This window comes from Pongo abelii, chromosome 7, assembly GCF_028885655.2.
Source record: "Pongo abelii isolate AG06213 chromosome 7, NHGRI_mPonAbe1-v2.0_pri, whole genome shotgun sequence".
NCBI classification, from domain to species: Eukaryota; Metazoa; Chordata; class Mammalia; order Primates; family Hominidae; genus Pongo; species Pongo abelii.
The window spans coordinates 103988063-104004904 of record NC_071992.2 but is presented as its reverse complement, the minus strand read 5'-3'; the positions used below and the strand labels follow the sequence as shown (position 1 = coordinate 104004904).

Genomic DNA, 16842 nt, shown 5'->3' with positions numbered 1-16842 from the left:
TTATTTAATGCCATCATAGATACGCTCTTGAAAACTTCATCTTTAAGTGAAATGATGTGTAACATAACCGGTTTTACCATAGGCTAATTGATATGAGTAAAAGTTAAGTTCCTACAGCATATTTCTGGTCACAAAAACCATCACCAGACTTCTAAATAAAGACCAAAACACTTCTGATATTAAACATTGAAATAAATGTAAGCTATACATACATTTAAGATTAATAAAAAGTAAGATAATTATGTATCCAATTATTCCAGCTTAGAATCACAGATGGCCAGAGCCTATCCAGCAGCTTAGGGCACAAGGCGTGAACAGACCCTGGACAGGATGCCATCCCCTTGCAGGGCGCACTCACACCCTCCCTCACTCTGACTGGGATCATTTAGACATGCCGGTTCCTAACAGGCACATCTCTGGGATGTAGGAGGACACCTAAATACCCAGAGAAAACTCACACAAACATGGGTAAAACATGCAATCTCCACACAAACAGTGGCCCCAGCTGGGAATTTTTTTCTTTATCATCATCATCATAACGAAACCACATTGAGTAAAACATTATTTGAGGACTTTATATAGTTTCAGTTTGGGGTGATGAAAAAGTTCAAGAATGGGTGGTAGTGCTGATTGTATAACAGTGTCAGTGTACTTAATGCCATCAAAGTGCATCCTTGAAAACTGTTAAAATGATAAATTTAGGCTATGTATTTTTTTTTACCAGAATTAAAAAAAAGACAACTTACCCTAGTTGGGCAAAGAGAGAGATGGTAGCAATATGAAAGCACAGAGGCCAGCTGGAGAATCTTGTAGTTTCTTGTGGAAAATGATTGTTTCCTTGACAAAGGAGTGGCAGCAGAAATAAGTATTTCCATTCAAGATAAAATTGTAGCTAAAACCTGATGATGGATTGGATATCGATGATGAGGAAAAAGAAAAAAATTAAGAATGACTGATATTGATTATGAGGAAAAAGAAAAAGAATGCTGTATTTTTTATTTAAACAGCAGTGTGATCTCAGAGTCTGGACATTTGGCTGAGGTCAGAGTTAAATTGTGTGTCATAGGTGCATAGATTGTATTTAAGTGATTAATTTTAGAGAAGATAACCAAGGTTGCTGGTCAGCTGTAGATACTAGCAACCTTGAGACTACAGTAAGAAAGTGCTGTGAAAGAATAAAGTGAGAAGAAAGGGTGTCTGGCAAAGAAGGTTTCAGTGGTTTTTTAAACTGTAAAACTGAAATGGCCATAAGTGAAATATTCTAGGATAGAAATAAGAATATTAATTAGGCTGGGCAAATTGGACCATGCAAGGCTGTTTTGCACTGGTAATTAGAGAAGCCCTTAGAAGTAGGAGTTAGTGTTATACCCAGAACATATGCAGCCACAGCTCAGTGCCCTTTCATGGTGCAAAACGGGGTGTTTTGTTTGCATAAAAACTGAACATTCTTGGTTATTGTAGGTATGTTTTCAGACAGTCTGCCTTCTCATTTTTTGAATATGAATAGGGTCTCCTAGGCTTTCCAGCATACAGACAGGCAGCTGGGTCTCCTCTGTCTAAAAGGCAGTCTAAATTAACAGAGCCAAGCTTGGTGTCAGTCAGGTCTCTATTTGAATACTGATTCCTCCTTTTACTATTGATGTGTCCTTGAGCAAGTTACCTATTTTTTCTGGGGTTTTATTTCATCATTACAGAGGTTATAGTGCTGAATATGAGAACTTATTATAAGGATTAAAGATAATGCATGTAAATTGCCTGGTACATAATGGGCAGTAAAGGCATGCTAGCAGTTGTTCTTATGGAGACCTGCTGGGAGTGGAACTGGAAGTTCATTGTGACCGAAGAACAAATTCTGTGGAGGAAAGCAACAATGGAATAGTTTGAGACAAAATCATACATGGCTTGGAAGGCATTCTAAGAAATTGTTTCTGTAGGATATGGGCAGCTTCAGTAGTGCATGATGGAAAAGGAAAAGCTTGAGAATTGTCATAGTCAGAATAGAATCTAATATCTAGATATTGATAAACTGCTTTCTCACCTTTTCAGGAGAGTAAGTGTGGCACATTGGAGAGAATTCAAGGAAATAGCTTCTTTTTTAGAAATAAAGTAGTTTCTGTCAGCTTTATGATCTCTACAATTTTTATTGTACATCTTAATTTTTAAAACATGTACCCTGTTTTACTTATAATTATATTCATGAACTAAATCACTAAAATTATATATATTGTAGAACATTATAATAGAAATATTAAGGTGAACTAAAGATGTGTTTTAAAATAATTTTTATTTTTTATTTATGAATTATATTTACATTGTTTTGCTCTTATTAGAAATGTTATTAATCATTTTTTTGAGAGTTCTTTGACTGACTCTTCCTTATTCTTCTTTAAAATGCTGATTTAACACTTTGAAATACAGCAATTTCAAGATCAGTTTATTTATAATCTTTATCTTAAAAATAGTCATAGCCAAAAATGACACCACACAGGATCCTGGAGAAGTTGCATCATTAGCTGGTTATAAATCATGAGCCTTATTTTGTAATGCTATCCCTCAATTCTGTAAAGGCTTTTGGTAAAATTCAGCAGGTAAAAATTACCATTTTCTCTGATGTCTATCAGTTCATTCTAAAAACCAATCAAAAGGTGTTGCATTTTTATATTTTTAACAAATGGGCTTAAAACCCTCTGCAACTGTTCTTTTGGCAGATTATTTTACAAATGGAAAATTCTGTTGCTGGGATTTTAAAGTAGGGAATTATGACAGTTGGAATAGGTCATGAATTTCTATCTTTTTGAGTGTAATGTCATGTGATGATAGAAACATTTCCAAACATCTGTCTTTAAAAATAGTTGGCATGGCATATCTTTCCTTGAAAAACAATTTCTTTTCTCTTGCATTGCAAAAACATCACTTTTATCTTGATGGTACAGATTAAAAGATTTTTGTTTCTCATATCCCAAAATAGCTATTGAATAGCACACTATTTGCAGCTACTTGTCTTCACAGAAAAGGACAGCACTTTTGTCTTTTTGTAAAAGAAAATACATAACTCATTTAAGTTTGACAACTTTTAAGTACCTTGCTATGAAATAACCAGCAAACATCTATATAGCACAAAATATTTTCTTAGTCACTCCCCATCATATTTGAAAGTATTATAAAATTTCTTTTCTGTAAGATGATATAATTCATAAATCCATTTAACCTGGCACAGAAAAACAGCTATATGTTGTATTGTGCTGGAATCATCCTAACTGTTGAGATGACAATGTGAAACTCTTTGCACTGTGGAACTCCAGCTCCTCCTTTAGGACATCTGGTGGTGATGAATGTATGAAGTTTGGTTAATCTGTATATTAAGTAAAAGTCAGATTTATTTCTTCTTAGGTTAGGTTTAATCTACAGTTATGCTCATGCATGCATGTGTGGATGTGCGCATTTTATTAAATGTTCTGGTATTGGTTGGGCGCAGTAGCTCATGCCTGTAATCCTAGCACTTTGGGAAGACGAGGTGGGTGGATCACGAGGTCAAGAGATCGAGACCATCCTGGCCAACATGTTGAAGCTCGTCTCTACTAAAAATACAAAAAAATTACTGGCCGTGGTGGCAGGCACCTATAGTCCCAGCTACTCGGGAGACTGAGGCAGGAGGATCCCTTGAACCCGGGTGACGGAGATTGCAGTGAGCCGAGATTACACCACTGCACTCCAGCCTAGTGACAGAGCGAGACTCCGTCTCAAAAAAAAAAAAAAGTTCTGGTATTTTGTACCTTCATCTCAGTGGGACGTTTTGCACCCCCCACTTTGCAAGTTTAATTGAGATTAATTTCTTTTTTGTATTTTTGGTGTCAATGAAACTGAATCTGCTCCCAGTAAATAAAGGCGAGTTGAGTCTGTGACTCACATGACAGACTCAAGTAAGTGCTTTTAGAACATTCACCTGATGCATTGTTCAGCATTTCTCTTCACTTGGCTAGTGTGAAAAGACACAGATTTGAGGGGGATTTTACTGTTTTGAGTTTTTAGGTAATTGTGATATAAAGCAGAATCATGTCAATGATTATTACAGGTAGTTAGTTTTTTTGTAATTATTTCTGTCCACTTCAGAAACATAGCGGTCGTGGTATCATGTACATGCTTTGTTATTGTTTATCATTGGTTGTGTTTTGCTTTTATTTTGGTCTTGTTTTGTCACCATTTATGTGTGTGTGTGTATGTGCACGTACACTATAAATCTTTCTTTAAAAAATCTAAACAACTTAGAAGAAAAAAAAACAGTAAAATCTGAGCAGATGGCATATCATAGTCTTCTGCAACTTTCCAGCATGATGACTAGCACATAATGGAATTTCAAGTAAGGGCACTGCTCTCTTTTTAACACTGGGTCTCAGCCATTACTGTTTAAGTGGTTTTGCTCCCACAGCTACTAAGTACGAAGTGTAACTCACTTTATGCAGATTGGAAAACCTCTCCACAGCATTGACACCGTAAGTAATTGGCTTCTATCATAAATGAGTTTCCTGTTAAGGTGTAAAATATGATCATGACGGATCACAACTTTTAGTATAACTCAGCTGTTTTCTTCTCTTCCTGTCCAAATGACAATTTCCTCTTAATTGATAAGATGTTTAGTGGAGTAACTTTTGGTTGTTCCACTATTTCCTTTCCATTTCAAGAAGCCATTAAAGAGATGGTAAAATTCTAAGTGAATTGAATTCTATTTGTGCAATTTCATACACTAATCCATTCATGCTGGGGATAGGATGGTGATTTAGAGCCCATTTAGATTTTCGAATGAAGAAAAAGGCTAATTTTTGCCTTGTGAACTTATCCTATGAATCTTCAATTTGACCAATTCTGAATGATTACTCCAACATGAGTTTAATTTTTTGGCTAATAGGTAGTTAAAATTCACATTTATAGCCATTTTTTAGACGAGAAAATGTAGGCCACAAATCCTTCCACTATTTATAACCAGTAAATATATGGTAAGTCCTTAAGCTGTTACTGCCTTTGCTGATGATGCCACAAAATAGAGGGGCCATCACCTTTTAGTTGTTAGTTAATTTTACTTTGTAACAAAATTTAGCCAGTGCATTTATAATCTCATACTGAAAAATGGAAATTAATGTTTTATAACATTGAGAAGTTATCTGTTAAAATGCATTCTTTCAGTTGAATTTCATCTGAGAAAGTCAGTTAATTTTATCAGAATATATTTTAAACATCATAGATTTAAACATTTTGTTAGTATGTTAAAATTTGAGGTGAAGTCAGTAATTTAAAAAAATTGTTTCCCAAAATAATAAAAATGTTTATATAATCAAGTAAATGGAAGAGATTCTTACTAAATAAATGCTATAAAATAAATTTATCACCTTTGCACTTTTCTTTTCATATGAGTACCATACTTTGGATCATATAATCACAGGGTACAAGGAACTTGCATTTGCCATGCCACATTAGATGGAAATTAACTATACTTGAAATAACCTGAAATAACTAATTCAGTCACAAATAGGCATTGTGGACTGGCAAAGTGATTTTTCAGATTAAATAAAATCCTAACACAGCCTTCCTTATATTCCCCTTCAATTATTTCTATAATTTCTAAAATGTATCTCTTCTAGCCCTAATATATTCAGTAGTTTAATCACCTATTCACTTATTCCATTTTTTTTTGGTGAGGGAAAGGATGTCTGCAATTAATCAGAGTCAGTATTTCAAGATGTTTTCTCTATATGTTATGTCCTATCAGTGGGAAAGTTTAAAAATTGTTCTCGCATTTGTGTTTCATCCAAGCAAATGAATAACAGTATCTAGCTTTATATTAAGACGTTGATAAACTTACTAGCTTCAAGGCTAGAGGGAATTTTATTTCTCTAGGTTGTAGTATTGGCCTAAAGGAATAAATAAGGATACATATTTTTAAAAGTTACTGCTTAGATTTGCTCTTAGTGATGAGAACTTCTACTGTCTCCATTTTTTATATAATCATTTTTCAGGATACTGCTTAATATATGTGGGTGAATAACTGAGTCAATTAACATAGGTTTTCACAGTATGGGCACATGAAATATTAGTGACAAAGTCATTTTTGTCACTAATATTTATGAATTAATGAATTCATTAATGAATTTTGCTGAAATTTTGTTTGCCTGTCCTTATTTATACTATAATCTAGTAAAGGCAATATCTGTTGGCACAACATTTAATATGTAAGCATTTACCTTTTATTGCTTGATATATCATCTTGCTCTGCAGAGAACAACAATCTTCTGGTTGTTCCTCCAAGTGAATAATCACTAAGTGCTGGAAATTGGTTTTGTCTACCTGGTAGCAAGATGTTTGAATGAGTTAGTAAAACAGGAATGTAATTCAAGGTGAGATTTTATTGCTTCATTTGAGGTTGGTTGTTCTAGAGATAATGAGATGGGGTAAGTCCCAGATAGTAAAGAGTCAAGGTTTGCCTTAAAGAAACTTGTTTGTCCCTTGATATTTTTTCAGTGTTCTCAAAAGCGCTTCTCAATCCTGTGAGCACAAAATGAAGAAAACATAACAAAAATCAGTTTGCCAAATGTATCACACCTTCCTTATTTGCTTTTGGATTTGGGGAGTTTTCAAGCACTCTGATTCCTTACCCCATGTTGTTTGTCTTGCCTGACAGCTATGACTAGTTCAACCTCACCTATTTTTAATCTTGCCCTATCCCAAAGACAAATCTTAAGTTGAACAGGAACGATTTTAAGAACTCAGGGTAGTTGGTAAGCATAAAATAATAGTATGACTTACTGAGCAAGAATTATGCTGAGGGCTTTGTATATTCTCGGTTAATCCTAACATCACCCCTACAAATTGTATATCATTCATCCAAGTGCACACAAGAATGGATAATTCTTTAACTATTCATAATGTGCATTTGAGAACATTGAAAAGACATTAAGGCGTAACCAGTCTCAAGAGACAAATTTAGTATTTGCAATAATCCAGGAGGTGAAGTATTTTAAGACAATGATGAAAACAGGGATATACTTCAAATAAAAACATATGAGGATGGAAGGGTATGGTATAATCTGTGATATATATGTATATGTGTTTACAGATACACATACATACTCACATATATATTTATATCTCAAAATTTATTTTTAAGAACAGTGAAAAAGATGCAAAGCCTACATGCCAAATCATTAACCTTGGATAGCAGAATACTAGGGTAAGGGGAAAGATACGTTTTCAAGTATTACTTAATAGATTTAATTGTTTATCAAAAAAGATATTATAAGTTTGTAATTTGGAATAAAGGTTTGCTTCGTAGGTGACAAATCAACCTTGATTAGCCAGGAAACAAACCTTGATCATAAAATGGTAGAACTCATAGCTTTCCCAATATTTTAGAATTAAAAATAATGATCTACTCTTCAGTCATTCAGAAAGAACTCCCTTTCATAAGTGACAGTGTAAAAGAAAACTTGAAGAAAAATCTCAATTCATTTTTTACATTATTTTAAAACATTTGTTTGAAAGGCTAGTGCATAAATCAAATATGTATTTTTATTCTGTTCATTATGCACTTAACATTTACATATTTTATAATTCCTCTATCTGTACATAAGTCATAGGGTTTAATGTTAATGGTTTTCTCTTTGCTTTCCTCATAAATGTAATTGCCTGTAGCTTAGCACCCATGAGTAACCTAGCAACAAGTCAGCTCTCTAGCAAGTAAGAAATGAATGCAAACAAAGTGTTATGGAAAAAGCATTCAGTTTAAGAATATTGGTGCATGTATGTTATTAAAAATCAAGACACAACATTCTAAATTTGAGAAATTACGTAACAATAGGTATTGACTTTCATATTAAATAATATTGCCTGCTTCCTTCATTCAGAAAAAAGTGGAGTCTACTTCAGACTGCACCACTGCTAACTAGGAAACTGAATATTCATATTTTCCCTGGCAGTCTATTCATTACAGATTAGATGAGAAGAATGTCTTGGCATGCTTTTACTATATGGTACATGAGTTTACTAGATTAAGTTTCACTAATACACCTTCCTGACAGTGATTCATTGCTCATTTCTTAAATAGTTTTAGAATAAATGTTGAGGTTTTTTTTTATTTTCAAGGGGATGTGCTTATGGTACTGTTCTTTTGAGGTGGTCAGTTTTTGGAAATACCATGAAAAATTCCACTTTGTGTTTCACATTTTAAGACTTTGATACATTTAATATTAGTTTCTTTTGGTGAAATTTAACTTCTATATTTGCTGGTTATTTTCACTGGGAAAATATGTCTCCTGTTTTAGAAGTTGAAGTTCATAAAGGAAGAATATGTTATTTGGGAAAAACTGCAATTTCATAGGATGATCATTTATGTGATAAATAGACTGAGGGTAGGAAGGGTAACACATGCTGGCAAATACCGTTCACTAAATAGCAAGGCTTCTATTTTTATGCCAGGGACAGAATTACTTGGCCCTTATCAATTTGAGAAGTAGTTCACTAAACTCCAAGAAATCTTAGAGCCCTATAGAAGATTGAGGTAAAGGACAGCAGGATGGGATGTGGCCTGAACATATGATTGTGCATTTAAAATGAATGCATAGCGTTGTAAAACTAGAAAGCATCTGCTCCCTGGTGGAGATATATGTTTTTTTCCAAATGCACTGCGTTTGTATTAACTTTTAAAATTTAACCTTAAATGACTCCGAATTTTTGCTCCAATCACAATTAGAATGTGAATTCAACTATGACTTCTTTCTCTGTCCTCCCAGAGCCCCCTTCACCAGGGAAGGTGGGGGATAAAAATCATGAGACCCTTAAAGAGAGGTCTAAACACTCTTAAGATGATAGTTGGATTCCTTCTATAGGTGAAAAACTTGGTTACTTGTGTGATTTAGATTAAAATGAGTCACCATAAATAAATGAAGAAAGAATATTCTTTACATGGTAAAATCATCAAAAGATACCTAGCTACTATTGGATAGAATGGTTTTATGGAATTTACACCCAAAATGTCATAGAGTAACGTGGTTTATCTGTAAAGATGCTACACGTCATAGCTGGAGTCACTGGTCAATTTCAGGAAGATGGCTTTTTTAATGTGGTATATGCTCATTGACTGCCCTTTGCAACATAAACGTCTCAATGGAGTCATACTGTTGAAAAAGCATCCTTCATTTTGGGAGGTTGAGGTTCTAGAGGACAGGGATAATCTTACTTAAGTTTTTATCCAGTATTTGGTATAGTACGTTATACATTATAAGCTTGCAACAAATAATTAATCTTTTTTTTCAATTAGCATTAGAAGGTATGTCAGAAAGATCCATAACAGTCACTGCAATTATATTAAAATAACCTAACCTACATAATATATATTACAAAAAGATCAAACACTTAAAATACTGTATGCCCTTGTGGAGAAAATGTTCAAAACTCTATTATAGATATACATTAATTACCAGAAAATTATTGTTAAATTGTAAAATTGATCTAAAAGAAACTGTACTTGTTATTGCAGGTTTGGTTACAAAAGTACGGCTACCTTCCACCGACTGACCCCAGAATGTCAGTGCTGCGCTCTGCAGAGACCATGCAGTCTGCCCTAGCTGCCATGCAGCAGTTCTATGGCATTAACATGACAGGAAAAGTGGACAGAAACACAATTGAGTAAGTAATGGCTCCCAACCTCCTTTCTTTTTGGTCCTTGAGCCAAACTAAGTAGTCTGGAAAACTTTATATGAACTCCACAAACCAGAAATGGAGTAATTTGTCTCATAAACTTTCTTTGGAATTACATAACCTAATTTAACCCCACTCCTCCAATATTTCATAAGATATTTAAGGCCCAATGTCAGGTTTGCTTACCTGATTTTAGCAACATAGTTTCAAAGTAGTAAAGAAAATATGAATGAAATGTTGAGGTAGGTGTACAGTTGAAGCTACTACAAAAAGAGTGACCATGAGCAACAGAGGTGGGTTGTGTGACTGATGAGAATATATTGTACACATTGCTTCCCAAATCTCTGTTCACTGGTATCATATTAGGAGCTTGAAATTGGCCAAATGGAAATATCTACACCCTGGAAACTAGGAAACAACACAAATTAGGGCTCTTATTTTGGGTAGGAGGGGCAGCGTCAGAGAGCCAGTTAACAGTTTACTAACTCCCCACTGCTGACGGTTCTAAATCAAAGAAAGGTTTCACTGGAAAGTTACTTCTTTCAATTTCTTGTGATCAAAGGGCTTCTTATTTTTTAATAATTTTGCTTTTTAATGATTGGTTCATCAATCATTCATTTATTTATTCAGCTCTTTATTGGGTGCTTTATCTGTGAAAGATAAAGCATGTACAGATTCAGAAGGCATAATCTCTTCATCAAAGGAGCTTAATTCTTATCTTCTGCATAGATAGACATAGTCACAAATGGTATTACCACAGGTACACAGTAAGTTTCGTAAGATTATGAAACAGCATTACTTTTCTGGACACCAAAGGAAGAAGTGATTAATTTTTTTCAGTAGAGGGAAAAATCATTTGTGTTTTTAGAATCCCTGATACTCACAAAGTTTACATATTTTTTGTTACTTAGTTTGATCATGGTACATCAACCCTCCACAATAGGAAAGACAAGCATGCATTTTTCTCTCTGCTTTCTCAAATAGAGGAACTAAATGTCAAAGGCTAAGTGAACTACAGAGTAGTTGCAGAACCTGTCTTTTGACATTTGATCTGGGGAACTTGCCCTGCTATATACCTTGAGAAAAGACATACTGTTTTTCTTTTTAAACTTTAAATACCTGGATTATCTAGACTTAGACATACTTAATTATTCTGACATATCAAACTAATTTAATACATAATTTCAAAATTTTGCCATCTAAGTTTGCAACATGATGTTAGTCATAATTTTTCTATTTCATCAACACAGGAAAACCTTTATAAAAAATAAAAGCTTTGAGATTAAACTTCAAAGCAGTTTGGAAACATAAATACATTACCTCTCCTAGTACTTTTGAGAGATGCATAAATATTAACTTTGATCTACGTCTTGGAAAACAGAATCAAGAATAAAAAGAATGTGTTCTGCCACAATTAGAACCTTGTTCTAAATATTGGGAATAGAGTTTTGATATTCTGGACCTGCTGCCCTCTAATCACTGCAATTCTCTCTGAATGCTATAATATCATTTTAAGGCATAATATGCCCCTTGCCTTAAATAAATATAGTTTTAAGTTAACAAGCAAAAGCCTCCAGCAAATCCTGTGTTTTGCTGCCACGTATAGTGGCAAATTCCATTTAAATTTTACTCCTCATCACAGCATTTTACAAAGTGCTGTGGACAGCGTTCTTGTTCTTAATGGAGAGCTGTTAGCTTCTGATTCACTTTCTTGGAAAATATGACGCAATTCATAAAAATACAAATAAATTGAGGACTTGGGAAACAAATTAGTTCACATTGTTTGAAGGTCTAACTTGACTAGTGCCAGAATAATAAGGAAGTATGTAATACTTATTACTAGTTGTTAAATTTAAGAAAGTGGAGTCCTAGGAAAGGTACATTTCCACAAGTTTTGTGAGCTCCTGTTGGTCATTAGAAGGACTTGGGATGGAAACGTTTGTTTTCTGAAAGTGGCTGGAGGAAGGTTTTTGTGAGCAGGTAATGGAAGAGTAATGTGCACAGGATTTATTTGGGCCCTTCATATGGAAAGGGGTCTGAACTGTTTGCTGTTCTCTGGCAGGAGGATGTAAAAAATGTGGAGGAGTAGAGAAGGACACGGGCCTTTTTTGGGGCACAGAGTGGCTCAGATCCAAACCAGTAAAAATGATGGTGTCAGTGCATGGGAGTTAAAGTAGCATTTCTGTGATAGGGCATTATAGAGAAAAGATCAACTATATAGGCAGCGCATAATTTAAAATCAAAGGGACTTTTTTCCTTGTTTGTTTTGGTTTGGAGCTGTTTTGTTTTTGTTTTTATTTGAACAAAGCCATGTTCTAATTCAGGTTTGGATTTTTCTTGGTGTCTTTTTAGGAATTGGTAGTGCATCTTTCTCTTCAGAGTATTACCCCTGGCAGTTATTTCTAGGTGAAACAACTAAAGCCTTGTTAACTCCTCCTCATCTTCCCTTCCTAGCCTGCCATGCCTCCTCTGCTCCCTGTGTCTGCTTGGAGACTTCATTCTCATTGTCACTTGAACTAGAAACCCGGTGGCTTCATTTGCTTCCTGCCTATTTTTTTCTGCTGTCGCATCTCTACTCTTAAGGTGTTATTGATCAAGGTACTCAGCTGAAATAGTGTACTATTTTTGGAAGTATAATCCCCATCATCATGATATTAAAGGTATCATCTGTGCTTTTGTAATCTTGAATGTGTGGTAACAATCCATGCTGAAATCACACTCTGTTATATTATGGTCAAATTATAAGGTATGAATTTTTATCTGACACTTATTACATAAAATATGGACTATAGTTATAGATCCAAATTATTCCTCAGTATTAATATAATGTCTTAACCATTTTCAATGCTATGAACTCTTATCTAATTTTAGACTTTTGTCAAGATCAATTGTTTTTATATTAAATAATTATATCCTTTTTTGGCAGATAGACATGTGATGCATTGAACCTGTAATTATTGGGTAATTAAAAGTAATGATGACAATTGCAGTAATCCCTATATTGTGTTGAAGAAATTAACCATTTTCAAGCAATAAATTAAGGTATTACCTTAAATGTCATATAATATTGCTTTACTATTAATTAACAATGGTATTAGAGATCATAATAAATACTTATCCCCTCCCACAGAATGAGTTCATCAGTGATTCTTTTAAATTATAGATGCATAGCTAATTTTTGGAAGCAAGCTCCCCTAAATTCCTTAATGAATGGAGCAATCTATATTATACATAAAATGTATATATTTAGCGAGGAAACAAAAAAATAGCAAGGCAATAAAGAAAATGAGTCTGATATGTTTTATAATTTTAATAGTAATTTTTTCATATTAGTTTATCTTTTATATGTGCACAGTGGCATGCACTCAAGTGTGCTTGGTGAAGTATTTCTTTTTTAAATTATTTTTAATTATTATGGATATATAATAGTCCTATATATTTACAGGGTACTTATGTTTTGATACAGGCATACAGTACATAATGATCAAATCAGGGTAGTTGGGGTATCTATCACCTCAAGTATTTGCCATTTATTTGTGTTAAGATAATTCCAATTTTACTCTTTTAGTTAAATATGCAATAAATTGTTTTTAACTGTAGTCACCCTAGTGCGCTATTTACTACTATCTCTTATTCATTGTATCTAACTACATTTTGTACCCATTAGCCACCCCTTCTCTTTATCCCCACCTCCCTCCTATCCTTCCCAGCCTCTGGTAACCATAATTCTAGATAATTCTAGTCTCTGTCTCCATGAAGTTCTTTTTTTGTTTTTTGTTTTGTTTTGTTTTGTTTTTTAGCTCCCACATATGTGAGAACATGCAATGCAATATTTGTCTTTTTGTGCCTGACCTATTTCACTTAACATAATGTCTTCCAATTCTATCCATGTTGCTGCAAATTACAGGATTTTATTTTTTATAGCTGAATAATATTCCATTGTGTATAAATACCACATTTTCTTTATCCATTCACACATTGACAGACATTTCAGATGATTCCATATCTTAGCTGTTGTGAATAGTGCTGCAATAAACAAGGGAGTGTAGATATCTTTTCAATATACTGATACCCTTTCCTTTGGATATATGCCCAGCAGTGGGATTGTTAGATCATATGGTAGTTCTATTTTTAGTTTTTTGAGGAACCTCCATACTCTTCTCCATAGTGATTATCCTAATTTATATTTCCATCAGTAGTGTATAAGGATTTCTGTTTCTTCAGATGCTCCCCAGCATTCATTATGGCCTGTCTTTTTGATAAAAGTTTGTTTAACTGGGGTAGGACGATATCTCATTGTACAGAAATTTAACTTAATTAAAATTTATTTAAGATTGAATAAGTAGTTCTTTCAAGTCATTTCAATGAACCTATAGTGATATTTGGACTCCTAATTTGATAATTGAAATACTTATTTAGATGTGCCAAGAACCCCAACATTTTTGGCTTCTCAATATGTTTTATGATTTTTATTCTTTTGTCTAAATTGCCAAGAGAATGTTCTCTTATCTTCTTTTTCAGTTTGGATATAAAAGATATGTTCTTGATCAATTGATGTTCTTCTTTTTATTTCTGAATATACCCATGGCATTAAAACACTATCACATTATAGGATGGGTCAGCCCACATTTTGGTGGCAGCAGAAGGAAGGTTGATAGGTAGTGAGCAGGAACCTTAGATTCCTATTCTGAAAGGTAAAAAGTTGAAAGAATTGGTTAGAGCTGACACTGAAATTGTGTTCACATTGAAGATCATAGTGGCTTAATACACTTTTGTTCTTGCTCAGGTATTTAGGTACTTTAACTTTGCCATTTCAATCTTGTGAATAACCTGTGTGTCTATACAGGCAGTTAATGAGTCTGTAGATAAGAGAAACTGGACTGGAATGAGCTGTCAGCTGCAACATTTTTAGCCCTAAGTTAATTTACTTTTAAAAATCTTCCCATGGCAACTGGACTTGACTCTGTGAATACAAATAAAACCTAAGGATTTTTTAAAGTAATTAAAATAAGTACATTTTTAAATTTCTGGAAGGATCTTTTGGGGACTACTATAAATAGTAAATGTTATTCATAGTTTTAACTAAAACTTGTGAAAGTATGGAGAATGGCAACTTGTTTAACATATTATCCTGGTGAATATTGTCTTAGAGCACGAATTGATAAAGTACAACATATGTATTTGGCAATCATTTTCTTTTCTCATGGTAAAGGTAGGTGTATTTACACAGAGCCACTGTGTGGCAGAGCTCTAGCTGCAAGGGATGATGTTTCCCTGGTGTTTTGTTGAAGCACGGCCTTCTTGCAGCACCACTACAGGATACCCAGTACAAGGACTATAACCTAAGGGCACCTCTTAGAGTCATGCAGTGAGTGGCCTTATGTGTTTGGCATGAATGCCCAACTTATTAAATACTTTTTAAAAATATACGAAGCTAATGGACACTTTCAGATGTATGTGTGTGTGTCTGTGTGTGTGTGTACACCAAACTGTTTAGAAGCTTCTGGCTACTTTATTTACCTAAAACAGAGGACAGTGAAGTTGTTTATTTATATTTCTATTATCAAAGTACCAAAAAAATCCCTGTTTTAAATAACATATATACAGGTCAAAGGGAGGTGAAGCACATCAATATTTGTACGCTGCTGCTGCTTCTACCACGACTACCACCAGTATAACTACTTCCTGATATTTGTAAAATAATAATAGTTATTAGAATTAGAATTGTAACTTAATAATAGTAGTTACTGTCTGCTAGACAATATTTTAAGTGTTTAAATGATTTAACTAATTCATTCTTCACAATAACCCAATAATAGAGGTAATATTATCATCTCCTTTAAAGATGCGGAAACTGAAGTATAAAAAGAAACAGTAACCTATTGTCATAGGACTATTGAGTCAGCGAGGTAACTCTACAGTATGGCACCAGGATCCCTGCTTTCAATTTTTATACTCCTCTCAAAACCACTGATTTAGATTTTTTTTCTTTTTAAGTTGAGTTAACTTAAATGAGGACATTAATGATCTGCCCACCTAATTTTAAAATTCTCTAAAATTCCCAAAAACTAAGTCAGTATTAAAAATCAGTATTACGTTTATGAAAATTGAAGCCATGCCATTATTTACACCTTGATAATTACAGAGCTTCAGTGCTCTTTCCCCATGTCTTTGTTTGCTTTGGGATGTCAACTTAAAATTTCTCACAAATGAGTCAGTCAAGAAAAATAAAAAGCACAGTTATATGAGTTGTGTGTTGACACACTGAAAAAGTATGTTTAAGCAGTGACACTGTCGCAAAAAAAGTACTGCCTGAAAATAACATTATTGAAAGCTTTAAAAAAAGGTGGCGGCTAGATTTTACCAAGTTGCCAGTTGGTAATAAGCTATATATATACATATATATATATATATGTATATATATGTATAAAATACACTTATATGTTAACTTTGCATGTGAATGTATATAGTTACATATTCCTGTTTTTTGTGTGAACAGGTGTATATGGGATTTATCAAATTGACATTTGAATGCTACTAACATTTCGGTGCCTAATAAATTTATATTATCTATTTGGGCAACTGAAAATGAACCTGACTGCTAGACTCTAACTGAATAAAAACATTAGCATGCCAGTTTTGCATTTAATATTAGACACATTTCATGCATTGATGAGTCCTGTTAAACACTGAGCATTCTTTATATCCTTTGGGAACTTTAAAATTTCCATAAGAAAGAACCTGCCTGCTTATGAAATCAAATGTTTAAAGTCACATACAAAAGCCTGAAGACCGATTTAGCTCGGATTCTGTGTCATGTTCAGTAGTGTGATGTGCTTTGATCATATTTATGGTATTTTACCTACTTTGAGAAGATAATACCCACTAATATCTCTGTGCCAGAATGTTTAGATACAAATATTGGTGAAGTTAACATAGAGTATTCTCAACTTTACCAATCTGCATTCAGAGTTCTTTTCATTAAATCATTAGTTGATATTATATTATATATGTTATGCTTATTTCTTATGTGTAAATTATCTGCTTCTTGATTTTGTTTTATATGAGTATCCACGTAATGTCTCTGCAATAATCATTTGTTCAAAGCACAGAGTTGGAAAAAGTTGTGAAGTCCTCAAGAAATATATAGGATTGTCG

At 33.7% G+C, this 16842-nt stretch overlaps 1 protein-coding gene across 2 annotated transcripts in view; it reads left to right on the top strand.

Moving 5' to 3' along the window:
* MMP16 (matrix metallopeptidase 16) overlaps positions 1-16842 on the top strand; it is a 286190-nt gene that overhangs the window by 120496 nt on the left and 148852 nt on the right. For both annotated transcript variants that reach the window (XM_024251330.3, XM_054518653.2), the window contains exon 2: positions 9524-9672. In XM_024251330.3, the coding sequence (XP_024107098.2) occupies positions 9524-9672 (149 nt within the window). The remainder of the gene's footprint in view (positions 1-9523; positions 9673-16842) is intronic.